A 26,830-nucleotide genomic window follows, 5' to 3' on the forward strand; every position below is an offset into this window, starting at 1 on the left:
GACGTTTTCTTATCAAATTCACTTCATCAGCTCTCACACAGTACAATTGTTCTTACGCATAAATTCAGCGATAAATTGGTATTTTTTTTACTATTGCGTGGTCAAATAACAGCCACTGTTGGTTTATGGAGGAACTATGATTTGTTTTCCTTAAACCCTTGTATCTGTCATCCACTTTGAACCAGAGCCTTCCAACCTGGCATGTGAAAGTTAACATGAAGTGCTGCTTTGTAATTAGCCCCCATGAGGTCAACCATGATGTATTTTCCACTACCTTGAAAATTTCATAAAACCTCTACAACTTCTTCTCAAGAGCTCTAATAATCTCCATAGGTATTTGGCCTGCAACGCATTGTTTGATGTTTTTTCTCCCCTTTCTCACATTACTTTTGATGTGAAATGGTGCAACGATTGTGAGCTTGAAGTACAGACTGCCTCAGTCTGAGAGGATTTTCAGCCACAGCAGAACAAAATATGATATTGAATAAAATGTTGATATTTTATGTGTAGCCAAACACTCTTAATATACAGTGACTTCATGAAGACTGCAAACCCAACATCACTAGACTCAATATCTTTTTTTCAAATGCCCTTTCAAGCCTCTTTGCATATCAATGTATCTGTAATAGAATTCAGTTTTTGAATGTGCTTGGCTGCACATCACCTGGGGGTGGGAGGGGAGGGGTGGAGAGGGGGGGTGGGAGGGGGGGGTGGAGGGAGGATTGGCGGGGGGGGGGCTGATGGATAAATGATCAGTACACAAAGGTCTGAGTTATCAAACCAACTTTGAATCATCATGCCACCTGCAGCAGACATATGAGCGGCTAAGTATGGAGTTTTTCTGTATCATGTTTCAACCCGCAAAAAACATAATTGAAATTCACCGGCAACATACTAGTCTATTGATCGACCCTCGTTTGAGCCTGCATTTAATTTGTCACCAACCATAGGATCAGATCGATTGAAAACATGGCCGGGGCAAGAATGTCAGGCAGACAAGGACGAGGAGTGAAGGAGAGGAAAGGGAATAAGAGTTTAGGGAATAAGGGATAAGGGAAGGAAGAGAACAAACATCAAACAAGCCCTATGTTCCCATTTTTGAGCGAGGGGAACATTACACTTTAAATTATTTTTGACACATATTTCGACATGACTGAGATAACAGCTCCATAACAGCTAGTATTTTGAAAGTGCATGCATGTGTAATGCTGTCATCACATTTGTGGCCAGTGAGAATGTGGGTGAGAATTTATATGCAAAATAAATGATCATTTTATAACGCTTTTGCTATAGCCACCATGATTAAATTCGATTTGAACAGACCGTGACACTGGCGCTACCAGGGAATGCAGCTTGGGGCCACACATGATAAAAATGTATGCAGTCATGGTAAAGTGCTGGGGATAATGATATTGTGAGAGCACGCTGCCGTCGTTATTTTTTACTTCTCTCATCAGGTTCACGAGAAGTGTTGCATGAATATTTGCTTTTAACCATTTCAGACGATGTATTTGTCAGTGAATTGGGTCGCCTGGCAGCCTTCAAAAATGCATTTAAAACACAGTCAAGTGTCGGCTGTTTTTGTCTGTGTTGGTATGGCATAAATACAAAACTCAATTTACAGAAGAATTGATTCACATGAGGATGGGGAGGAATCCTGTGGTTAAATCTGACTTAGGATCAGCATCTACTGGCATCTGCTTAACAGAAATAAAACTAAAAACTGACCTCATATCAGTATTTTTGGTGGCGCATCCAAAATCTGATTGCTAAGACGATATCTAAGGAGTATTTGATACAAGAACACATCCTTGTCATAATAACAGATCATTTAAATTTAAGTCTGACTAGGTAATGGTTAGAACTTCAGTCATTTGAGGTAGATGAGAAGAAATTGCTGGCCACAGTAGACGGGTAATAACACCAGCACTATCCTTTAATGGTTGTTTCTCCTCACTGATTTCCCCATTTAGTTCCATAAGAAAATTAGCCAGGAGAAACAACCTGTGAAGTTATTTTCATTCCCTGCTTTTATTCTTTTTCCCCCCTCCCTCCCTCCCACTTTCCCCAAAGTTTATGTTTCATCTGTTTTAGCCGAAGGGCTTGTGTATATTACAGGTCTGCAGGAAAATAATGTTTTGCAGGATGGCGCTTTATCTACTAAAAAGAGGGGGGCCTGCATGAGAAAGGCAACAAAATACTTAACTAATGGTTCACTTTCTTTACACTCACACACACACACACTATACACATCATTGTATAATGTTTTTGCTCTATTCCACACAGAGTTATAGCTGCATGAGCATATAAACTGGAGGAGGCTGCTGACACACACACACACACACACACACACACACACACACACACACACACACACAAACATGCCTCTTGCATGGAGCCACATATTAGGCTGCCTGGATCATACGCTGCTGCACACTCATCTGCACATGACAGAGGCTGCAGTGTACTCACATAAACTTGTTCTGCCCTCAGTGACTGTTCCAGCGACTCGTCTCCATATGGCAACCAAGGCCACTGTGTGAATGGCAGCATTGTCGAACGTCTCTTCAGTCTGTTGATCACTGCAAGACTCATTTCCTTTCTGAAAATCTCCTTTAAAAACAGCTTTCAATAGAGCAGCACTGAATTTTGCCTTGAAAGATGTTACCTTTATTCCACAATTTTCATCTGAACTAGTGGACGTCCAACACTGTCTCCTACAGTCAGAGCCAACAGGCAAATGTTTGTCCAGTATTTATTCTGTGATGTAAACCTCCATAGGGGATGAGCTGGAGAAATGGGAAAGGTAACTGGGACAGTACACAGGATGATTTCCAGTCAGTAGGTACACATACTATACGCAGTGCCGTAACATGAAGCTCATTTGGCATGTTAAAGTTTAGAGAAAGCACTTGCTTGATGCAAAAACTATGTTTCGCCTTTGTTTTCTCCATTTATTATTTCACACTGGCCTTATGAAATAATAAAATCACAGATACGTCTGCCTCAAGCGTGTGCTTTCTCTGGATCTTTATGGTTGTTACGTATTGTTGGATTATAGGAACAAACTTACTCTGCAATGAAGACAGTTCCCTAAGCTGTGAGGATTTCATTGTAAATGCAGCAGTTCTTTTGGTAGAGATCATCTTTACAAATATTGATTGTTGATTGGACTGTCTTAAGCCATGAAAATTGTGTGAATTATTTGGTTGAGTGGTAATTTCACCTTAGTGAAGTCAGTTGAACAGAATAATCTGCTGCTGACATTCTCTCAAAATTTGCCCTTCTTTTTAAGGGGAAAGTGGGCAGTCACCTTTTCTGAAGCATGTTATTGACTTCTGCAGTAGTGGACGGTGCAGCAGTGTCGTACGAAGTATTTCTCAGCATTGTCCACTGAACGAGCGAACAGCAGGATGTCTTCTCTTCTCTTTCTTTCCCTTCATATCCTCCTACAACTTTCATCAATGTTATTTTTTTTCCCTGTTTCCTCTCTTATCTGTAACACTCGCTCCATTGCACTCCTGCTGTCACAGCAGCTGTGGTGTTTCTTATTTCAATGTTGATATCCGGCTCTTTCTCATCTGTAACTAACAGACACATTTATGGTGCTAGCATTTCCATTTCACAAGTTTATGGGCCAGTGAATCACACGGTGCATCAGGGTAGCTCATCACAACTGGACGATAATACCCAGGATGCAGTGTAGCAGAGTGCTGTGTGAGAAGCACTAACCCTTCTCTTTCCAGACGGTACACCATGACCTCGCATTCACAGGAACGAGGACCTTCAAGTCCTCAGAATCCATTATTTTTTCTTTTTTCTTTTATTCTGCTTGCTTTTGTTCGGCAGTGTTTCGCCATTGGTGGAACTGCAATTGTCGTGGTTTGAAAATATGTGCTGGTTACAGGCGCCGCTCTTGTCAGTTTCTAACACGACATTTCTTGTCAATTGGTCTGTGTGTGTGTAACAATGCCAACTGGCTTGCTTGTGTGGTAATGATTTGTTCTTAGGGGGTCCATTGAGGTTTCTGTTGTGGTCAGCCGTTTTCTACGAGGCACTAGCATCCGTCCCTTGACATAATTGGTGTGGAGAGGGGAGGTAATTACTTTTCACGACAATAGTTGCCTCCATGCATTTATAATGAGGGGATTTTTTCACTTTTCATAAACATTGGAGGATGTAAAGGGAGAGAGGACAGGCTTAGGGAGATAGGATGAGGAGCGGGGAATGGGGAGAGAAGTGGATTAGAACAAAAAAAGGTGATGCAATGATTGAACGTTCTTTTGACAGAGTTGGCAGAGAGAGAGGTATGAATTTTAGTGTGCGTGCGTGTGTGTGTATGTGTATGTGTGGCATGATGAGCCATTGTGTGAGGGAGCGGGAGGCGTCCTTCTCTGGATGCGTGTGTGTGTGTGTGTGTTCCTGTACAGTTCATGCGTTTGCATATTTCTGTGTTTATGCATTTATGCATGTCGTTGCCTTGGCATAAAATTGATAGAACCAGAACCTGAATCTGTATGTGTGTGTGTCCGTGCGTGTGTGTGTGTGTGTGTGTGTGTGTGTGTGTGTGTGTGTGTGTCTGTGTGTGTGTCTGTCTGTATGTGACAGAGAGAGAGAGAGGGAGAGAGAATTGGAGTGGGGGCATGAGATAAGAAAGAGAGACAGACATGAAGAACCCCCCTGAACAAAGACATCAAGCAATTTTTTGAAGATAATGAAAAAGCACTGGCAAGTCTCTCCAACACACTGTCCTCTGTGACAGCTTCTTGGCTCTTCTCTTTGATAGACTGAGAGTTTCAGAGATGGACCAAAAACAAAAAGAGGGAGAGAGAGAGAGAGAGAGAGAGAGAAGACAGAGATAAAGACAAATAGAGAGAGACAGAGAGAACACCAATTTTGTCCCTTCAATAGTAGACGAGAGGGGGAAATAGCATGTTTCCCCTTGTCTATCACTGCCTCAAGAGCCATTAGCTTAATTATATGGAGAGACTGAGACTGAGGAGACTGAGAGAGAGAGAGAGAGAAACAGAGAGAGAGACTTATTCCTTTGGCAGTAAGCCCGACAGAGAGACAGAGACATAAACAAAAAGAGAGAAACAGATTTTTGTTCCTAGAAATCCTGGAAAATTGTTACTCTGCATTGAACAAGGGATGAGGGGAGGGGGGGGGATGGTGGGATGGGAGGGAATGATGGCAGGAGGGAGCGAGGCAAGACACAGTCACACACACAACAGACTGTCAAGGAATAACTCCCTGCTGTCTCTCTCTCTCTCTCTCTCTCACTCCATCCCCCTCCTCCTTCTCCAGCATGCCGCTCTCTCCTCTTTCCCCTCTCCTCATTTTCATCTCAACTTGAACTATTCATGCATTTAATTTTTAATCATACATGTACCACAAGAGCTCGCTCATTCCTGCTCTCTCTCTCTCTCTCTCTCTCTCTGCCTGTTTCTGTAGCTCTTGCTTGTTTCTCTCTCTCTCTCTCTCTCTCTCTCTCTCTCTCTCTCTCTCCCGCTGCCTCGCTCCCTCTCCTCTCCTCACCACCTGTTAGTCTCCTTTTTCTCTCCGCACCGGAATCCCCCTTTTTTTTATGAGGAGTTTCACACTCGCGCTAACATTGAGGTAAGTCAATATTTTTTTTTTATATTCATGAATGCTGGAATGTGGAGGGGCTTGATGTCAGGATCGGACGTGTTTATTAGTCATCTATGTTTAATTTTTTATTTTTTTCTCAAATCTAAAGACATCATCTGTCTGCATGCACTCCATCTTTATGTTTCACACCTCTTTTTTTTATTTTTCTCTCTCGCTCCATCACTATCTGTAGGTGCAAGACACAGTTAGCTGGCAGAGCTCGAGTCTGTTCAGTTCATGTATCTTTCACTTGGCACTGCATTATAAAATAAAAAGTAACGCAATGGGGCGCTGAATTGAAGTGAAACATGCAGAGACAAATTGAGAGAGAGAATAACACATTTGATCTGTGTCTTGCACACACACACACACACACACAGAGAGAGAGAGAGAGAGAGACAGACAGGTGCAACTTGTGTCAGTCCGAGTTTTTTCTTTTTACCTGCCTCACATACTTCCTTCACACACACACACACACACACACAGTGAAGTTTACTCATCCGTAGCTGCCTGAAAATAACTTGACTCTAATTGACAAGTGCTCCCTGTCACAGTGGTTGGTTTGAACTGATGTGCCGACTATCAGCCTCTAATGAGTAGCTACAGTGTGCCGCACTGTACTATACCATCTGTCTGTCAACCAGCAGCTTGTTATTTAAAGGTGAACGGAGACCGCCGCAGGGGCCCGTTGTATGTAGGACACACAATAGAAGAAGAAGAGAAAATAAATCAGCAGGGAGAGAGAGAGAGATGGGGGGGGGGACAGACAGGCAGAGAGAGAGAGAGAGAGAGAGAATTCCTCACGTACCTACAGGTGGAACAAAAGTGTGCGAGAAAGACTGACGGAAAGATAATGAGAGAGATAAAGAGGGAAGAGGAGAAGAGCTGGCATTATAAAGGATAGACAGCGGAGGTAGGGATGAGGATGAGAAGGTATAGGGGGAGGGGTGTGTGTGTGTGTGTGTGTGTGTGGGGGGGGGGGGGGGGGGGGGGGGGGGGGGGGGGGGTAGTGAGGGAGAGACCGTGCCTACGATATGACTCTAATTTAAAGTGAAGGAGCTAAAAGAGGAGGAAGGGAGGACGCATGTTGCACACTTCTCAAAGATATTCCTGACAGCCAGGTTCTGTCAAGCTTTGTTCCTCCTCTCCGCAGCCGGGAACCTATGTAACCACATGAAGGGTTCAATGCATGACATATGAGGTTGCATAACTAATAGCCGCCGGGCGATCTAGCTGTGTACAAATTGTGACATTTTCTTGGGCTTGCAGGAATTATGTAAAGTATGTTTAGCCATGTGTTTATTCCTCCAAGGCTGGGAGTCACAGGGACATAATGTAGCAGAGGTTTTACACGTCAAAAACCTGTTGTCTCTGAGGGGGGGGGGGGGGGGGGGATCAAACGTGTCTATACTTCTGAACGCCAAAGGCTTTTTTCACGAGTGTGCATTACAACACGTCGCAGCAATAAGATAATGATGAAAAGCCGAGATGAAGCGAGATTCCAGCTGGCAGCATGAGAGCCGTCAATCAGAAAGTCCCCGCGGCTTCTGGTTTCCCGGAGCTGTAAGCCGCGCGGCCTGCCGGCGGTGCGGCTGCTGCTCAGGCTGCCCAGGCTGCTCCAGCTTACGGCCAGATCTGCCAGGACTGGAGGACGACTGACTACGCAAATTATATCAACAGCCACCATCTCCCAGGCCTGCAACAGCTGCACAGTGTGTGTGCGTGTGTGTGTGTGTGTGTGTTTACACAGTCATGTGTAATTGAATTAATTAATGCAAGTGTGCAAAATGTTCTAGCATGTATGTTTGCTTGTGTGTGGCGGTGGGAGTGTGTAGGTGTGTGTATGTGTGTGTGTGTGTGCATGCATTTGACAGTGTATGTATGTGTGTTCATGCCCCTATAATGCTTATGTTCAGCAACTCTATTTGACATGCTGCAAGGTATTTACTATATTACTCATAGGGATAATCATCATTATCACTCATCCATGTTATCTGCTTTCATCATAATCATTATCTTTGCTGGTTTCATTAACTTGGCTTGTTTTCACTGTCTCATAATAATCCCTCCTAGACTTGGATTCTTTCATCGCTTCAGTGGTTGGCCTCAATCTGTTCCAGCAAGGTGGTTTGTTGTTGTGCTGAGCTCATATGATGTGACTGTGATTAGAGCTGGCTCGGTCTATCACTACATCCAGTCCCCTTGCATTAGCATGGACCGTGTTGCTCTGGGAGAATCGCAGCCTCTTGTCCTCAGGTGCAGGAATCCAAGACTTATCTCCCAATTTGCCGGGCTTCTTAATTGAGCGCTGATGAACTCTGGCCACTTGTTCAGGGCTTCAAAAGACAGTCATTAACTCTGCTGTTTGTTCTGAGTGGCTGAGTGGCCCCAAAATGGCCGCTGTTTGTTGTTGGAGCCAAGGTGATCATCATGTTTTTTTTGATCCAGAGCCAATAGTCCGTCAACGTCGTTTCAGTCAATTGAGTGGAGGAGCTAGCCTGGCTGCTGTGTGTTTGAGAAGTTTGTTTAATCTCTAGCCAAGGAAAAGCTGGATGAACTGTGCAGTCCGTCGCCCACTGCTCCGCTCGCAGCAGAGAGATTGGACCCTACATGACAAATGACCCTCGTGGCTTATAAGTCTGTTGAAAGTCAACGGTCAGAGGCAACAACTTCAGAGCCGCTTTCGGCCAGGACATCATGAATCACACTGACTGTCCTGGTGACTGTTTGAAGTGTCTGAAATTAATCTGTTTAGTTCCTCGACCCCGCAAACACACTTAGTTTCCCAAAAGTGGCAAATCGGGGAAAAAGTTTCATTTTTGACAACCCATATACAGTCATTAGTTAGGACAGAGGATGACCTAAAAAAAAATGCATCCATATTAAACATCCCTATCAGTGTCCAGAGATTCTTTTCATTTCGATATTATGTTTCTGAACTTTACAGATCTTCAATCTTATTGTATCTGTTTTGTCATTTAAGAACAAAACAGAGGTATTTACTGTGCAAACATTAGCCCAAGATTGAACTTCTCAGTTTCACTAGATCAATGCAGGGAGAGCTGTTGGCACTCTGGCTGCGTTTTTTGGGAAGCTTAGGGTTTGCTCAGTATCGAGGACAGCACGCCCCCTCAAGGCCCGCTGTCTTTAGAAAACAAAGCTGAGAGATGTTTTTGATCCACCCCCCTCTTTTTATTTTGGGAAGAGTAGACACATCAACCCTGTGGTCAACTGCACTCGCTGCTACCACAGCTAGCATAATCATCTAGACTGTTCTCTCCATCAGTAGTACAGTTAAGCACTGTCCACCCCTATAAAGACTCTATCCCATAATTACCTGTCTGTCCACGGTGGATTGTCAAAAGCATTAAGATAACATGTATGCCTCAGCGGCTCACGCACACAGCAATTTAATCGAGGATGATTAGGATTCGGGGGAGACCCCCATTGTCCAGAGTAAGTAATTAGCTTCTCTGATAGCCATGACTTTATTCAAATGTATTCCATTGAAATGCTAATTTTTGAACATCCTGTGCTGTATTTTTTTTCTTCTCTGAGTAATTTCTGTTTTTAAAGCGATTTAATTATGTGGAAGGATTTTTTTTTGCGTGAGTGCAGCTTACGATTAAAGCACCATCACAAGTCCATTTTCTTGACTTTAACTTCCATTAGGCATGATGAGATCTGCGAGCCGGCCAGCCAGGGGGAAAGTTCCTATTTCTCACGGACCACCTTGCTCACCTTGTTTCGCTTGACTCACTTTGTTATTGCAAAGTAGAAATTGAGAAGAACAACTCATATCCCTGGATCAATACCTTCTTACTTGCTGTAGGCTAAACATAATCCAAAATCCACTGTACCTTAACAGTTATGATATTAAGAGAAAGTAATGGCTTTGTGCAGACAACTTCCAAATGTCTGCTCTCTCACTCTCTCTCTCTCTCTTTCCCTCCTCCTCTCTCCAGCCCTATGACTGTGCGAAAGGGAAAGCGCCTGGGCATCTCCATCCAGGAGCACATGGCCATCGACGTCTGTCCTGGCCCCATCCGCCCCATCCGTCAAATCTCCGCCTACTTCCCTCGCCTCTCGCCCACTTCCTCCATCTCTGAGCCGCTCTCGCCCAATCTGGCGGGGGTTCCCACTTTGCTCAGCCCCGGCAGCGCGAGCCAACCAGGAGGGGCTGCAGGCGGAGGAGGAGGAGGAGGAGGGGGGGGCGGCGGCCTGTTATCGCCGCTGCTACCAGGGGCGGCGGGCGGAGGGGGCACGCTGTCGGCCATGAGCAGCATGGACACCTCCATTGAGATCGACAGCTGTGACAGCGATGATAACAGTGAGTCAGGGGGAAAGACGCGGGAGCTGACGCAAGTAATGGCCTGGTTTCACTAAAGCCCTGGTGCTGAGGAGGAGAGGAGCTCTACTCTGAGATGGATGTAGGGAGAGAAGGGTCAAATCAAACCAAAACCGCTGCGGTAATGAGATGAATAAACTGAGGTGAGGGACAGGTTAGAGGGTTAGGGAAGAGCGAAGATGCCGGTAGGCTGTGTAAACCCACCTGTGTCTCTAGGAATCTTGCATATACCCACCTAAAAATGACCAGTGACAGCTAATATATACATCTGCTGGGGTTTATGATCAAAACACAGCAGCATGGATGGATTTCGACGCTAAGCACATTGTGTTCAGCCTCTCCCTCCCTGCAATCAGCATTTGACCCTCTACATCAGTGATTCAAGGTCCCCAAATGTAATACACTTTAGGGCCACGGACCCCCATTTGATGAGATTTTGTCTCTCTTGCCCAGAATTCCATGACTATCTGTATTCTAGGTAGAGAGATAACAGTGAAACTATGATCAGAATAGCCATTCTTCTACAGTCTCTAACTGTGTTAACTTCTTGTAAATGGTGAAGTTTAACAATTCATCAATTTGCTGGGGACCCCCTGGAACCCCCTCATGGACTCCTGGTGGTCCCCGGACCCCACTTTGAAGAACCACTGCTCTACATCATGCAGCAGCCCTGTCAAGTAGCCACCCAGCCAAGGGCCTAATACAGACTGGCTATTACACACAATACATCGTTTTATGGGTAATAGTCTATTCCCAGTAACAATGGCCAAAAGTTTTTTCAAGAGACTTTTTTTCTCCTAATAGCTCACCAAGGATTTCTTTCCGCCATCATTTTCCATCTCTACTGCAGGCAATAATCATTGTTAGGGCCAGGTTTCACATTTAATTTCGTAAATTTCATTTTAGGTGTTTAGCTGATACTCTTACCCAGAGGGACTTACAATGAGTGTAATGAATGTAATAGTAGAATAAGCTTAAGTAGTGCAAAGGTCAGAGCCTTAATGCCTTTACAATACTCTTGTGGCCATATAACCATCATGTAAGTGCTAGGAGAAGAAATGCAATAAGACCTAAGGAGAGATAGAAGGTTTTTTTTTCTATTTGTATTATTTGTATTGCAAAAGAAAAATAATGTTTCATAGTATTTGTGTTGAATGCTGTGATTGTGTTTGTGTTGGGGTGTGCTTATGTGGGAGGGTGGTGTGTGTGTGTGTGTGTGTGTGTGTCAGGGCAGGGGTGCCATTAAAACACTGCTGTTCAGATACCACCACACCACCGGGGAAGACTGTGAAAAACAGAAGTTACTGAGATGGCACAAATATGTGTTTGACATTTTATTAACTGCCTTCCAGCCTCCCTGGGGACGTTAGAGTTTGACCTGCTGTATGAGAGAGCGACCAGCTCCTTGCACTGCACAGTCCTGAGAGCCAAGGTAAATACTGTCTTCTAAAAACTCTGCCAGATCCGCCGCAGGCAGTTTATGTGCTTTAGAGCAATGGAAGTCCCCATCAAGCCTAAATTTCACTTCCGCTGACAGAGTTCCTCTCTTTCTCATGCTACATATTAGAGTTCTGTTGTAAACAAGGATTCAGTCCTTTCTGGTTAATACTCCATCTTCCTCTTAGTGTTCTGTAGTACAAGTTTAAGTTTTCATCCTCATTACCAGCCATTGTTTCAAAGCAGGTAGCCAGGCTCCTGCTCTATGTGGCTCACTAGTGGTTTCATATAGCAACCTGTCAAATTAAGGCTCTCCAGGCTTCACACCTCCCTCCACCTCTGCTCTTTTGATTCAATTCTAAAACAAACCTCTCACTTGCTGACCTGCATAATCCTTTAACAATTCATTACCGGTGTTGGCAGATTACACAATATTCTCTATACGATCCCTCTCCTCCTCTATACCTTCTGTCTCTCTCTCTCTCTCTCTCTCTCTCTCTCTCTAAGGGTCTGAAGCCGATGGATTTCAACGGCTTGGCCGATCCTTATGTCAAGCTGCACCTGCTCCCAGGAGCCTGCAAGGTCTGATTTTATTATTAGAACATGGCTTTGTCACTGTGTTTTCCTACTATCACAGAACGCCTGCGGCTGGCTGGTGACCAGGAGTTCAGACCTCACAGTTAATCCTTACTCTAATTTTACTGTTGCCTTATGAAAAGACAACTACACTGGTGCAACACATACACACACACACACACACACACACATAACTGTAATGACAAAAAGAAGGCAGGAATTACTTAGGCTATTTTTATGAAGAGGTTGCCTACTGTTAACAGTTTAGAGGAGAATCTTTGAGATGCCTTATTGTCTTTTTTTTTTTAATCCGCTCTCTCTGCTGTGATGCACAGGCCAACAAACTGAAGACCAAGATTGTCCGTAACACCCTAAACCCTGTGTGGAACGAGACGCTCACCTACTGCGGCATCACCGAGGAAGACATGTACCGCAAAACACTCCGGTAAATGTTTGCTGTACAGGCTGTCTCGCTATTTCTGTCCTCCTGGCTCTCTGTGTGTGTGTTTTTGTCTTGCTCATCACGGATGGAGCTTTTGCTTACAAAGGATTGCTTATCCTCTATCTCAATCACTGGGTCTCTCTCTCTCTCGCTCTCTGCCTTTTGTTTATCAGCCTTTATCCACTCAATCCCTATCTTCCTCTCCTCCTCAACCCTCTGTCTTCATCTATCAGTCTTACCCGCTGCCTCCCCCTGTTTCAATGCGTTCCCCCTCTCTCCCTCCGTCTCCATTGATCCTTTGATCGCCCCTCTGTCACCTCACCTTCACTCCTCCCTGTCCTCACATCTCTCCTGTCCTCTCTCACGCCTTCATCTCTGATCTCGCTCGTCCCCGTCCCACTCCTTTCCAGATCTTTTTGGGTTTTTTTGCTCTCCCGCTCCTTCAGCGCCATCCCTTCCTTCCTTCCTTTCTTTCTTTCTCTCTCTCTCTCTCTCACTTTCTTTCTCTCTGTCTCAGTCTGTGCCTCTCTCTCCAAGCTGCAGTGACAGATTGAGGTCAGAGTAAGCACCGGGGGGTGTTTAATTTCTTTGACCCCCTCCAGAGGTGAAGAAAGCTGTGAATTGTCGTTGCCTGTGACTAAAACTTTGCCGTGGAACGCGTGGGAGAGCGGGATTTAAATAGGACGGACCGTCGATCTCTCGGGGGAAATTAGGGAAACTGGCCTACCGCCGGCCTGCGAGACTGCGTTAATTCAACGGAGATGCTTTGTGATCAGAAAGGAGAGAGAAAAAGTGTCATCTTTGCTGAGGCGCTGCAATAAATGCACCGGCATCTAAAAGGAAACGTCTTCTCATCTCCGTCCAAGTAACCCTAACCAGGGAAGTAATGGAGGCCACATAAACCCAGATTTGTTTACTCAACCTTTTTAGGCTGACATTAATCTTTATGATATAAAAGTAAGTAGTAGGCCTATCAAAGTGATGTTAAGTTATATGATGGGGGTCTTTTAAGGGGAAAAACACAAATTAAAGGAGGAATCCACCCTAAACTTTAACACTGTTAGAAACGTAGACGATTTGACGTCACACGAAGATTACGCAGCTACAGTGCAGTTTGATAACATTTTCCAGCTATCTAAAACATCAATGATAAGCATCAGGTTTTGATCTCAGCCTCTCAGAATCAAAGACTTTCTTTCTGGACTACATTTTGCACTGACTTTCAACAATCATACAGGGAGAAATTAATCATAGAAGAGGCAGAGAGAGCAATTTCTCCACCGACAGAAGCCTCGATAGACCACGATGCAATGCAGCCACAAGACATATTGCGTTTTTGAGTGAGTAATTGTCATGGAAGGCATGGTTACCCACATTTTCATTTACCGCTAGGCAGCTGCCTGTAGCTGAGTACTTGGCTAAGCAGATTGTGTACAAGAAGGACCAGAAGCTATAATAGAAATTATTATTCATTACAGACAATTACTGCACAGATTTCTTTACTAATACCCACCGCTCTGACGCTTCCTGTTAAGTGGGTTCATCAGCGCACCCCGCAGTAATAGAAAGGCCTTGGTATGGATCCGTGACCCGCATACAATATCAGCACACACACTTTTATTTACGTGTCTCCTTGACTGATGGGGTGTATTTCACTGATTGGACATTTCAGCGTGTGACACTCGCCCAGCACATGGATTAAATTCATCGCACGGCTTTAGTGACACTGTGAGATGCGTTGTGGGAAACGTCAGCTGTCACAGTAATGGGGAAACGATCGTATGTATTCCCTGCTGCTCGTATTATAATGGCTCCATACAGGGGCGGAGCTAGACTCTCAGCACAGAGGGGGCGGAGCATTCTCGAGGGGCCCTTCTGATAAAGTCATTTTAAAATTCTATCGGCGGTGGTGCTGAACGCCGACAGGCCAGGTGTCTCAGTACCATGTCCTTCTTACACGGGAATAACATAAACATAAAATAGAGACAGCGGTCTACAACACTATACTAGGGCTGCACGATTCTGGATAAAATGACAATCTTGATTTTCTTGCTTAGAATTGAGATCACGATTGTCTCTCACGATTCTTAAGCAAAACCATTTTTATTACACATTTTTACTGCACTCTTTTTGCCTGATACAGACAGAAACAACAAAAAATATGATATTGACTGTAAAGGGACTGTCACATCAACTTTGCGGGTCAAATGGGCTTCACACAGAGTACACACACAACGTATAGATTCAATTCCAATGAAATTTAAATTGAATTAACGGTATTAAACTTCTCCAATCTCCAGCTGGTTTATCCTGCCATCCATACATTACATTCTGCGCACACTGACTGCACAGTGCAGCATTAAGTATAGCCTTAATTACGAGTCTTTGGAAATTGACCTGGCTTCCTGAATCTTTTTTTCGGGTTGCGGATCGGTTTTGGGTTGTTTTATGTGTATGAAAATGGCTCGGGCGGATACGTGTGTCAGATCGGGCGGTCGCGGGTTGAAAAAAACCTGACCCGCGCATCACTAATAGTAGATAACTAGTAATCTGCTGCCCTACAAACGTTAACGGTAGGTAGCATCATTACCTTGTGGTATTTAAGTAGTGGAATTAGGCAGTTTAATTGATAACCGACAATGCATTGAACTGAGTTCAAAACACGCGCTGTCGGCCTGTCAAAGATATGCGCTTTTTTTTTAACAGACAAAATAGCTTAATTCAAATGCTTGATGAATCCAACACTTATCATAAAAACAATCAACTTATATCTCTCTTCTCTTATTTAGAACACAAGCTTTGAACAACTGTTGTTTTCCTTCCTGCCGGTTTCTGCCGCTCTGCATGTGCGCATTTCGTCACGTGGTGGGACGCAGTGTTGCCACTTGTTAGGAGCGCTTGATTTTATGCAACGGGTGTCCCTAATGAACATGGCAGAATCGATGTCATTTAGGAATGAGGTCGCATAGAGCAGTGGTTCTCAACGTGGGGTCCGGGGACCACCAGGGGTCCTTGAGGGGGTTCCAGGGGGTCCACAGTAAACTGATGTAGAATGTAGAAATATGACTGTTTTGATCATAGTTTCTCTGTTATTTCTCTACCTACAATACAGATAGTCATGGGATTCTGGACAAAATAAAATAAACAATAAAAATATTCTCAGATTTGGGTCCGAGAGACAAAATCTCAACAAATGGGGTCCGTGGCTCTAATGTGGACTAAATTAGGGTCCTTGATATGAAAAAGGTTGAGAATCAGTGGCATAGAGGTATGAGGGGGGCCCCTACTGAGCGTGGGCCCTGGGGCGGTCGCCCCCCCTGCCCCCGCGGTCGCTCCGCTTATGGCTCCATATGCTTCTTCCTTCACACTTGACTCTTTGGCCTATTGCACTCGCCACTTCACTCTCAAGCCCTTTTGATTACAACCGTCCTTTACACACAACCATCCATCCTACATCCTTTTCCCTCTTGGCTCCAAGGCCGATTGACTTCTTCTTCTCTCTCCCATCTCTTCTATTTCTCTTCTCATATCCTCCGATCTTGTTCTTTTGCGCTTCCTGCCCCATCCTTCCTTTCTGCCTCTCTGTTTTCTTTCTTTCCGTCTTCTTTCTTTTCTCCGCTGTTCAATCTCAACAAGAGCAAGAATGGCGTCACGGCTTCTTTTGCCTAATAAGCCAACAGACTGGAAATTACCTCTGGGGATGTCAACAGCTATCTGGTTTCCCCAGGCAGCTTCCACACGTCTACAATACTGAGTTTTCATTACAGCAAGCTTAAGACATCAGGCAGCCGGAACGTTTCCTTCCCTAAGCTATGCATTAAAGTTATAGAGTGAAATAAAAGAGTGGAGCGAGAGACAGCACGTTCTGTCTCGATTCCTCCCGTTAGATTGCTTTCTTAATTTTCTTCTTCTCACTCCCCTTAATGTCTTCCGCTCACATTTAGATAAAGCAGAGAAAAGCGCAATCGCTCTGTTGAATTGCAGTCAGCCTATATTGCATACTGCTTCTTCTGAGTTATCGCGTACACATGCATATTCACAGGCATAAACGAACCTTCACACACAAACACACACACACACACACTCATACAGATTTAAATAAATCCTTCAGTTATTATCCCTCTCACACCCGTGCTCTCCCTCTGACCCTCGTCTTTCCATGCCTCGCTTCACATACGCTCGCTTTTTTACTTCACATACACAGCTTCTCTCCATGTCCCTCAATCCTTTCTCCGTCTCCCACTCACTCACGCATTTATGGCAACGCTACGGCAGGTGAAAAAGTTTGCCAGGCCCATAAATATGGATCAACTTAGCCTTGCATGATGCACTTTCACACTGTCTAAACCCCCAGAGGTTCCAAAATGGTAATTATGTGCGCACTATGTGTGTGGATGTTGCATATATAGAAGAATTACTGGCTGGAATATGCTGTGTGCTCTTTAATTCAGGTCATGTTTGTATCAACAATTTCACACTTCCTTGATTACAATGTTGCATCAACATTAATGATTAAGTCAGTCATGAAATGCAGTGTAGGTTGACTAATTGCGCCCTCCACACACATACACACAAACACACATAAACATCTATATCCCTCTGCGTATAATTTTCTTACTGTCTTCACTTCTTAATTGATCTTCCTCTGTTGCTACAACTGATCTATCTCTCTGTCTAACTCTCCAACTCTCATTTTTATTCATGTTTCCCTCTCTCCCCGTCTCTCTCTCTCTCTGTCTCTGTCTCTCTCTCATCTCTCCCTTCTGTCTCCCTCCCAGGGTGTCTGTGTGTGACGAGGACAAGTTGACGCATAATGAGTTCATCGGGGAGTCGCGGGTGGCCCTGCGCCGCGTGAAGCCTGACCAGACCAAACACTTTAACATCTGTCTGGAGCACCCACCTCCTGTGAGAGAGAGGGAGAGAGAGAGAGAGAGAGAGAGAGAGAGAGAGAGAGAGAGATGTGAAGAAAAGTTGGAGAGAGAGTTGGGGAGATGGAGCGTGTAGACAACCAGGAGGAGGGGGGTAAACAAAATGAACCAAGGAAAGCCAGACTGAGACATAATTGGGGTAATAAAGGAAGAATTTGAAAGTTGGGCAAAAACAATGAAGGAAGGAGAGTGTGTGTGTGTGTGTGTGTGTGTGTGTGTGTGAGAGAGAGAAAGAAATGAGGATGCTTTGAGGATGTCTGGATTCACTGGATGGTAAAACAAGTTCAATATGTTATGGGTTCAAGGCTGGCTCAACCTCATCTTGTCTCCCCCATTATCCCTTTTGCCCTCATTTATATGCTGTCTAATGAAGCAGAAATGACAAAATTAGTAGTAAAAATGAAAAAGGGATGTGGGGAAAAAATGAAAAAGCGCCGTGGAAGAGAGAGGGAGGGGAGCTAAGGAGATAGAGTGAAGGAGTGAGGCGAGGAAGAAAGGTAGAGATTGAAAAAAGTTAGGAAGGTGTCAATATTTATAAAACACACCAACCCAGTCCTATGACAACCATGCAAGCTGATCTCATAATAAAAACACCAATGTGTGCGCCGCCTCTTCTCTTCCTCGGCATCGCAAATAAAAGAGGATTTACTGAACAAATGCTTACTAAAGCCATCCGGACAGAAATTCCCAACATACCTCAGCTCACCCAAGATCCCTCTTTAATTGAGATTTATTCGGGGCTCACAAACGCGATTATTAGGTAAACAGAGGACAGCAGACGGTCTAATATCTATTCATATAGGACACAAATAGCTGTTATTGTGCAGTCTAAATGTCAGTGTCAGGTCACATGAGGGAAAAGGCTACATAGAGATTGTGAGAATAGAAGGAAGGGGGGGGAAAGGGGGGGAAGAAAGGGGAACGTCAATAGAGAGGGAGCAAGTCAGAGAGATGAGAAACAAATGGATTAAAAAATAAAAGTGGTAGAGAGCCGGGGGGGGGGGGAGCGTGCTGGGTTTTTGTTCTTTATAAGCAAGAGTGGGGAAAGGGCTGCTGGTATTGGATTGGCCTTCTGAGATGAGCGGCCACTTGGCGATCAAACGCTAAACCCCCTTTGTCATCCGGCAGCCCAGACGCTGCGCCGGGCCTGTAATTTTCCAAGTGGAATCTCCATTTCTCCCTTTGTCTTCATGCTTTGCTCCTCTAACCTACTTGCCCTCTCTTTTCCCTCAATCTCGATTTCTTACTTACTGTATATCTTTCTCTTCTTCTTTCTTCTTTCCATCTCTCTAGCTGCCTTCACCCTCAGCGATGAGTGCAGCGCTGAGAGGGATCTCCTGCTACCTGAGAGAGGTGACAACCATCCACCTGTCTGTCTCCTTTATGTCTGCCAAACAATCCACCTTTCAGCCCATTTTCAAGGACTACACAGACCTTTTGGGAGTTTGCTTACCCAATATGTGATGAGAGGATTGGCACCAAAATCATCTCTCTGTCTCCGGCAGATAGCTCTGTCTGGTGTGCATGCATTATCCTAAAAGTATCAAGATAGACCTTGTAGTTATCCAAAGTTGGCATTGGTTTTCATGCTATGGTCTGTAGATTAATATTTTCTGAAAACAAAATCTCAATCTTCATCATTAGTGTAGTCCATTAGGAAATCAACAGCGCAAAAACTTTAGCTGTCTGGCTAACTTTGCTCTCTTCCTGTGTGAACAAAACAAGTTACACTCAAAGAGAGATCGTCTGCCATTGAAAGTAGTTCCAAAAAGTGCTTTTTTTTTGGCAAATTGTGTGTCTATTTTACCAATCCCCTAAACAAGCATTAAAATTAACTAACCATCCAGCCTTAGAGCAGCTACAAGTTCTCATTTTCTCACTTTTAAGATAACGCTAGTCGCCTACATTTACTGAACACACTGTATGCTAAAGCATTAGCATGCACACCACACGGCGTAATCTAGCAGACTCACAGAGATGATTTCAGCGCCGGTCCTCTCTCACATATTGGGTAAGATGACCAATTGGCCAAATTCCCTTCAGTCCTTTAACTCCATTAAGATAATTGGAGAAAAACATCTGCCTCTATGTGCCTCACCATTTTTCAGGTTGTTTGATGTGTCGATGGATTGCCTTGCTGCTGCCTGTCTTTTCTGTTCGTCTGCCTGTTTGTCAGCGGGTTGTTGCTGGCTGCCCATTAATGCCTGTTTATCTACAAGCCACATAATGAGCTGCTTTCTATCGATTTATGGAGGTCTTAGCTGTTTTATTACCAAATACCTGGTGCAAATGATCCCCCCTAATTGCTTTTGTCTGAGTTTTAAAGTCGCATACTCATTCACAGCAGATGGTATACTGGCTGTTGGCATTAATGAAGGCTTCCAAAGAGAGAGAGAGAGAGGGGGGGGGGAACGAGAGAGAGAGAGAGAGAGAGAGAAGGGAGAGCTGGAATCGGAAGGGGGCAAGCTGCTGAGACAATTAGAGACAGGAGGGAGGAGGATGGAGAGGTGTGGGGCGTGTGGCATATTGATCGCCTTGCCTTTGTCCGCCACTTGCCTGAAGATAAGACTTAATGAGAGATGGAGAGATATAAAGGAGATGAGAGACATTTAGTGAAAATAGAAGAGGGAAGGCACGGTATCCTTTATGCATGAAAGTGGCAGCAATCAGACCCAGGTGGAAGGCGTTATAATATATTTAACGGATAATTTGTGCCCACAAGATGTTCCATTTGTGCCACTGCTTTTCCATCCTCAAACTGCAAAGATAACTGCAGACATTCTTGGAGAAGTGTGCACCTGCAGTGACGAAAATCTTGGAATAGCAGAAGTGCGTCCTTCCTATAAATATCATACATGTATGCTGTTGGCCATGAGAGTGAGTCATCGTCCTGTGAGAACATCATCTTCCCCTCCTTACCCACTGTTGCTTCTTCCTCGCTTTCTTTCATCTGTCACTTTTAATCTACTTTGTTGCTACGCTTGTTGTCAAATGCTTTGATCACAGTTTGATGTTGTCCATGCCAAAATATGCAGGCCAGGAGCGACGTAGCGTATTAATATGCCTTAAAGCCTGAAATTTTAGTGTGCGCCTCTGACAGGTCTATGCCATAGGACACACACAGTCCTGTATATCAATTGCTTCAGATGCTGAAGTGATAATTGGGTTTGGGAACATACTGTCTCTGAGCTGTGGCTGGTGGGTGAAGAGCACATGTGAGATGAGAATCACTGCGCTCTCTGTGTCTGCTTGTAAATAAGTTGAGAGCTGAGCGACAGCGCAGCGAGGGACACTCAGTGCATTTTAGCCTCTGCTGTGCTGCTTGAGGAAGCGGCGATCAATCAGTGCTCTCATTACAGGCTGTGTTTTCACCGCGGCTTTACAAAACAACTGCACTTGAACAGTTGTGCAACCTGTTCCATCGGCAGGTCAGCAGCGGCAGACGCAGCACTCCGAAATGATTGAATGCAACTTCAATATATGAAATATCCCTCTAACCCTGGACCTAAAATCACTTACGTAACAGTTGCAAAAGCAGCACACCCACCTTTTTCTTTTCTCTCCTGCTTTCTAAACTTTGCTCTCTGTCTTTGTTGAACACCCTCTCTCCTCAGTGGGAGACCGAGCAGCAGAGGAGTCTGGAGGAGAGGGGTCGCTTGTTGCTCTGCCTGCAGTACCTCCCCCCGGCCAGTGAAGGCGACGTGAAGGGCGAGGCCAAGGAGAGGGCCGGCGGCGGGCTGTGTGTCGGCGTCAAGCGCTGCGCCCACCTGGCAGCCATGGATGTCAACGGCTACTCCGACCCCTACGTCAAAACGTGAGGAACGACAACAAATCATTGAATAGAAGCTGTGGAATTTGTATGCAAAGGTCTAGCTGATAAAAATACATTTTCAGACACTTTTACTTCATATGAATTTTGCTCAAAAATATAGGACTGTACTGTATGTTACTGACTGATGGAGTGATATTTCAAGACCCCCATTCATTTCAAAACCAATTCAACATGACCTATCCAACCCCAATCTCCCTCTCTACCTTAATACCATGTGTGGTGTTAGCTAGCCGTTGGCTCATATTGACCCCATGCATCACCTACTGTCGCCAGGGTTATGAGTGATGGATGGTTTGAGTTAACCCTGCACAGTGTAATGGTGATAAACGAGGGCGGCGCACACAAGTGGTTGTAAGCCGGTGTGAAATGTGTTACTCATTCGTCAAGATAATTACAACGGTCTGTCTGTATTGACAGCCTTCAAAGCCTAATAGATTGAAAGGCATCTTAGTGACATGATGTAATGTTATCGCTCGCCGTGGAGGCAGAGAGGTGTAAAGACGCAGGATGAAGAAAAACAGTGGATACCACAAGTGTGTCAAGTGCTATCGTTAGTGTTGTAGAGGTCTGCTGGAGTTTCATAACTCACTGTAGTGTCTGTGTGTGTGTGTGTGTGTGTCGGTGTCATTTATGTCTGTGTACTGCAACAAACATCCATCTTAACGAGTCGTTTAGTCTCATATTCTGCCCTCAAATCGTATTTTTCTTAAAACAAGAGAAAAATTCTGCCAATGGGGTGAGATAACTCCACTTGTTTCCAATGCAGTTTCACTTGTTTCAGGAATTTTCTAGAAATGAGTGTCAGTATCTTAAAACAAGTCAGAATATATTAAATATTATCAAGAAAATGACACTTGTTTCTACAAAATTCTTGAAACAAGTTGATTTGCATTGGAAACAAGTGGAGTTATCTCACCCCGTTGGCAGAATTTTTCTCTTGTTTTAAGAAAAATACGATTTGTTAAGACGGAAATTTTTCTTGCAGTGTGCCAGGGAGGGCAGCAAAGGCTCCTATAGGTTGAATGATGCACACTGACAGAAATTGGACAAATGAGGAGAAAATCGCCCCCCTCCTCCCCTCCTCTTGTGCTGTAGCGGATGCTGGTGGCGACCTTGAGGTCGTTCCTGGAATGAGTAAAACACTGTGGCCTCCAACATCTCACTGTCTCCACCCCATCCCCCCACACACACACACGTGCGACACATCCTCGGATAAAATATGCCAAAGCAGCAACAATATCACCCTAAGGTTAGGGAACAAGCGCGGCATACAGATCGGCGTGCCACCATGCTCGTCTCTCCCCGATTCAACTCCCCCCCCCCCCTTATTTCTTTATAGTCACTCTGCCTACATCTCTCCCTATCATTCTCCCTCAGACACATCCACCACAATATATCATGCACCTTGTTTCATTTTACATGCGAGCTTCTATCTTTGCCCTTTGGCGGTAGCTTCTTCCCAAACACTGTGTTGTGTCTGAGAGCGTGTGGGAACATACGCTCTCCAAGCTGTGGGTGGTGGGTGGAAAGCAAATGTGAAAAGAGATTCGCTATGCTCTCCCCGGCTGCATTAAAAATATCTGGAGAATTTAACGACAGCTCAGGAAGGGAGGGATGCTAGGCTTTTTTTTTTTCAGTCTCTGCTGCGTTGCTGAGGAAAGCAGCGATCAATCTCCGCATTGACAAAAGGTCAGTTTCACAAACAATAGATTAAACCTGGATTTTTTTTCCTCGGTGACTTGGCAATTAGCGTAGGATTAGTCTTGCATCATGTCTGACACAAGCCCATCTAATCTGCTCTATTAGACAGTGATATGGCCGTGTAATACAGCGTGAGAATTTAACATGACAAAGAAAAATGTCCAACACATTTATCCACCATGTTCATTAATTCCAAAGTGCAAATAACGATTTCCTATACGCATATACACTTACTGTGAACTTCACATAGACATCACTGGTATTTGCAGTTACCTTTGGAGCAAAAAATACTCCTTTCAGCAGCACCATGCCTCGGGAATGATAATGAACAGACTTTTCTGCTGTGACTCATACATGACAGTATCACATTCCTCTGTCACAGGTACCTGAAGCCAGACCTGCAGAAGAAATCCAAGCACAAAACAGCGGTCATAAAAAAGACTCTCAACCCGGAGTTTAATGAGGTAGACATCCATGTTTGTGTGTGTTTTTGTGTGTGCAAAGGCCTATGGGAGTTAGAACCATTTGCTACGGTGGTATGTAAAGAGACAGCTCATTTAGAGCTATAGGCAGTCCGCAGAGACGTTATACTGTATACGTCGTTTCAGCAGCGCTCCTCTAAGACAGCCAATTATAATTTGCACAATATTGTTATCTGCTTCCTCATTAGTCAGTGTTTTAGACATTTAGACGAAGGCTTTTGGAGTATAGAAGAATAACCAATATATCAGGTGTGAGCTGCTGACCTTTGCCCCCTCCTACTGCCCCTCCCCCTTCCCCTTTTTTTAATTTTTTCACCCAGGAGTTCTTCTATGAGATTTCCTTCTCAGAGTTATCCACCAAGACCTTGGAGGTCACAGTGTGGGACTACGACCTGGGCAAGTCCAACGACTTCATAGGTGAGCTGACGCCGCAAACACTGACAGCTAATTATTCCTAGCTTGTGACCCGTCATGGCCTCGTACTTCTCTCAGAGACAGTTGAGGAATCACTGTTTAACTGGTTGGTTAATGTAATGGCCGCCCATTAACATCGCACCCAGTACTTGGGAACCCATCATAACCAGAACTACCAGAAATTTTGTGAAAGATATTTTAAGCAAAATGAAGATTTTATCTGCTGTCATCCAAAAGCAACAATATTGTGTGTAATTTCAAGCATTTTGTGCAAAATGGGCCTCAGTGACATTTTGGCTGAGAAAATGAGTATTATATATATCAATGGAAAGCTCTTGTTGAGCTCTATGTGATGGTCAGAAGAGCACATTTGTAATCATAAACAAAATTATAATAAAGGGGAAAATCCAAAAGACTCAAGTGAAAAACCTTGATTAATTTTGGTGCAAAAAGGGCGTAACTGCCCCTAATATGTTTTTATAGAATATGCATTTTCTGAATCTTAATCTCTGTAAAAGTATGAATAGTTCCTATGTTATGTTTCGTCTTTGCTCTGCTACAAAATTAGGAAAATGTCACTTGCGCCCCTTTTGCTCTAAACCCTCGATTTCTTCCAGGGGGCGTGTCCTTAGGGTGCCACTCACAGGGAGAGACTCTCCAACACTGGATAGACTGTCTGAAGAACAAGGGCAAGAAGGTGGAGCGCTGGCACACACTGACCAATGAGCTGCCAGGATCCACACTGCAAGAATAAAGTGTGCCGGTCCCACTGTACTGTCACTGGCAAGATCTACTGGAGACTCTGGATGGGAGACATTTCATCGCATGCTCTCAAGATTTTCTGCATGACTATGAAGAATTCATATCCTACTTACTTTGTGTCATAAATGAGTTCATAAATCCTAACAACATACCCAAGAGGTTGTACATTGAGGTCAATACTTGGTCTTGGATCTAAATAGACCTGATGCAAACCCGGGAGACCGTCCGCACCTCTAAGCTAACAGCATGACAGTTTTTCATAATCATATTCATGGGGATTTGCGTCCCTCTTGTAGATTTAATTTCACTCTAAATGCTCCACTGCATTGCTCCAAACTGAACAGATCCCAATCGACAAAGAAAATTGAAATCGTACACGAAAATTAAATGAAGGAGAAAGTTGTATTATTCTGCAATTTATCCATCATTATTCAGCTGTCAGGTTTGTTGGTTTTTCTTAAACTGGATCTGTTGTTTTCATTAACACCTTGCGTGAAAGATCCCCCTTCATAACCATCTTTCTCACAGACTACATACCTCTCCCTTGCAATAACGTTTTGCCTAATGCTTCCGAAGAATTCTAAGTGGTCTTAATAATGTCACACATTTTGTACCAATTGATCCGATTGCCATTGAACTGCCTGCAGATAGCACAACAAGAAACAGTGCACCTAATAAGATAATTGGTTCTTCCATGTTAATGGTTTGTGTCAGTTATTTGCATGTTTGGTGTTAAAACTGTGACTCTCCATTTTTTTGATGGAACAAAGTAAAAGACAAATATTTGGTAAGCACTGTTGCAGGATGAAATGTTCTTCATTGTATTGTTCCAAATTTTCCTGAAGTGTGTTGCTCTGACAGCTCCGCCGATATTGACTGAACTTCAGAGAAAAGAAAAGCACATTTAGTTGAATTCAAGAGTAATTGTTTCTTTTGTTGTTCAGTTATTTGATGTGTCAACTCAAATGTCACTGTGCCAATTTCTTCACTCTTAACTTAATTGGGCTTAATTTTACTTTGGCATTTCTTCATTAGTAAGGTGACTAAAATGGTGTAATTAACAGAAAGGTTTTAAATCAGATTGTTTTGTGGAGAGCTGCTACAGCGTATAAAACACACTAAATGATATCATCAGCCATTGATTTATTTCTGCATCACAAACATGGATGGCATCTAGAGCGCTCTGCTAAGCTGTCTGATAACTCTCTGTTATGGATTGCGTTGACCAAGCTGCAGGTGCTGAGTTTCACCTGTGCTCGGTTTCATGTGGTAAAAGAGGCATGCTGAAAATACCAGTGGTGTTAATATGTAAATATGTATTGTGTATCACTTGCTTTGGCTGTTTGTCCTCTGAACTTAAACTGTGCATGATTGTTTTTTTCATAAAGCATTCATAATGATTTATTGTGTGCATTCCTGGATTTCTATTATTATTATTATTATTATTATTATTAATTTTGCTCCAGAATTCTAATACTTCAAAATTTAAACTGGCCTCTTTTTTAATCTGATGTTTACACACAGCCCAGTGGCGGTCCAATAAAGACAACACTACCACCTAGTCCTCAGCATCTGCACCTGCAGCCGCTGCAGTAATGTGAGCAAAGTGATCAAATGTGTCCAGAGAGCAGGACAGCACACACCAGGGGAAAAATAAAATCAACCCAGCGCAGCAAAACTGTCAGTGTTAGTTTAACGCTGAGTGTAAAAATCAACACAATGCCAGTGTTTGTACAAGTCCACACCGTCAGAGTGAATTTAACACTTCTGATAGTTTTGAACTCCGGCCACAGAGCCATATCAGCTCTATAAGTACACAAAGTACTCTACTACTAAAGTAATAATCAATCAATCAATACTTATTTGCACTGGGACATTTGCTGTGTAGAAGGCTGTAGTATAATCTGGGATGGCAATTATGATTATAGATTTTTTTTCTCTGAGTAAATCCAATAGAGTAACTGCTATATTCTAATGCAAATCCCTTATTGATGTTAATATGCAGAAGTTAAGATTCAAATCTTTGTCAACATACATAGAGTAGACAGGACCCCTCCACAGCACCCCTCCCCCTACTTTGTATGAATCATATTATTTGTTAAAATAGTGTGATTAAGCCTGGTAGGGAAATGAGAAATGTTATATGCTGATTATTGTTTTTATCTATCTATCTATCTATCTATTTGATGATTCTGTCAAATTTGGGCCTTCCTGTCAGTGGAGTTTTTAGAGATAATTTTTTAACCACAATGGAAAACAAGTACAGTTTCTCTTCTG

General features: G+C 43.8%; 1 protein-coding gene across 1 annotated transcript; it reads left to right on the forward strand.

Annotated features, from left to right (window-relative positions):
• The first annotated feature begins 5,518 nt into the window (after positions 1 to 5,518).
• Positions 5,519 to 24,545, forward strand: LOC139928954 (double C2-like domain-containing protein alpha). Its single transcript, XM_078290811.1, has 11 exons — positions 5,519 to 5,619; positions 9,597 to 9,961; positions 11,332 to 11,411; positions 11,924 to 11,998; positions 12,328 to 12,437; positions 17,213 to 17,339; positions 18,656 to 18,715; positions 20,977 to 21,176; positions 23,278 to 23,359; positions 23,698 to 23,794; positions 24,409 to 24,545. Exons 1-11 carry the CDS (start codon positions 5,588 to 5,590, stop codon positions 24,543 to 24,545), a joined length of 1,365 nt encoding a protein of 454 aa, XP_078146937.1. The 5' UTR covers positions 5,519 to 5,587.
• The last annotated feature ends 2,285 nt before the right edge of the window (positions 24,546 to 26,830 follow it).

This window comes from Centroberyx gerrardi, chromosome 20 (genome assembly GCF_048128805.1).
Source record: "Centroberyx gerrardi isolate f3 chromosome 20, fCenGer3.hap1.cur.20231027, whole genome shotgun sequence".
Classification (NCBI taxonomy): domain Eukaryota; kingdom Metazoa; phylum Chordata; class Actinopteri; order Beryciformes; family Berycidae; genus Centroberyx; species Centroberyx gerrardi.

Coding starts and splice junctions, on each gene's coding strand:
- LOC139928954 (XM_078290811.1), top strand. CDS start 5,588: ATGAGGAGTTTCACACTCGCGCTAACATTGAG. Junction 5,620..9,596: donor ACACTCGCGCTAACATTGAG/GTAAGTCAATAT, acceptor TCCTCTCTCCAG/CCCTATGACTGTGCGAAAGG. Junction 21,177..23,277: donor TCCGACCCCTACGTCAAAAC/GTGAGGAACGAC, acceptor CCTCTGTCACAG/GTACCTGAAGCCAGACCTGC.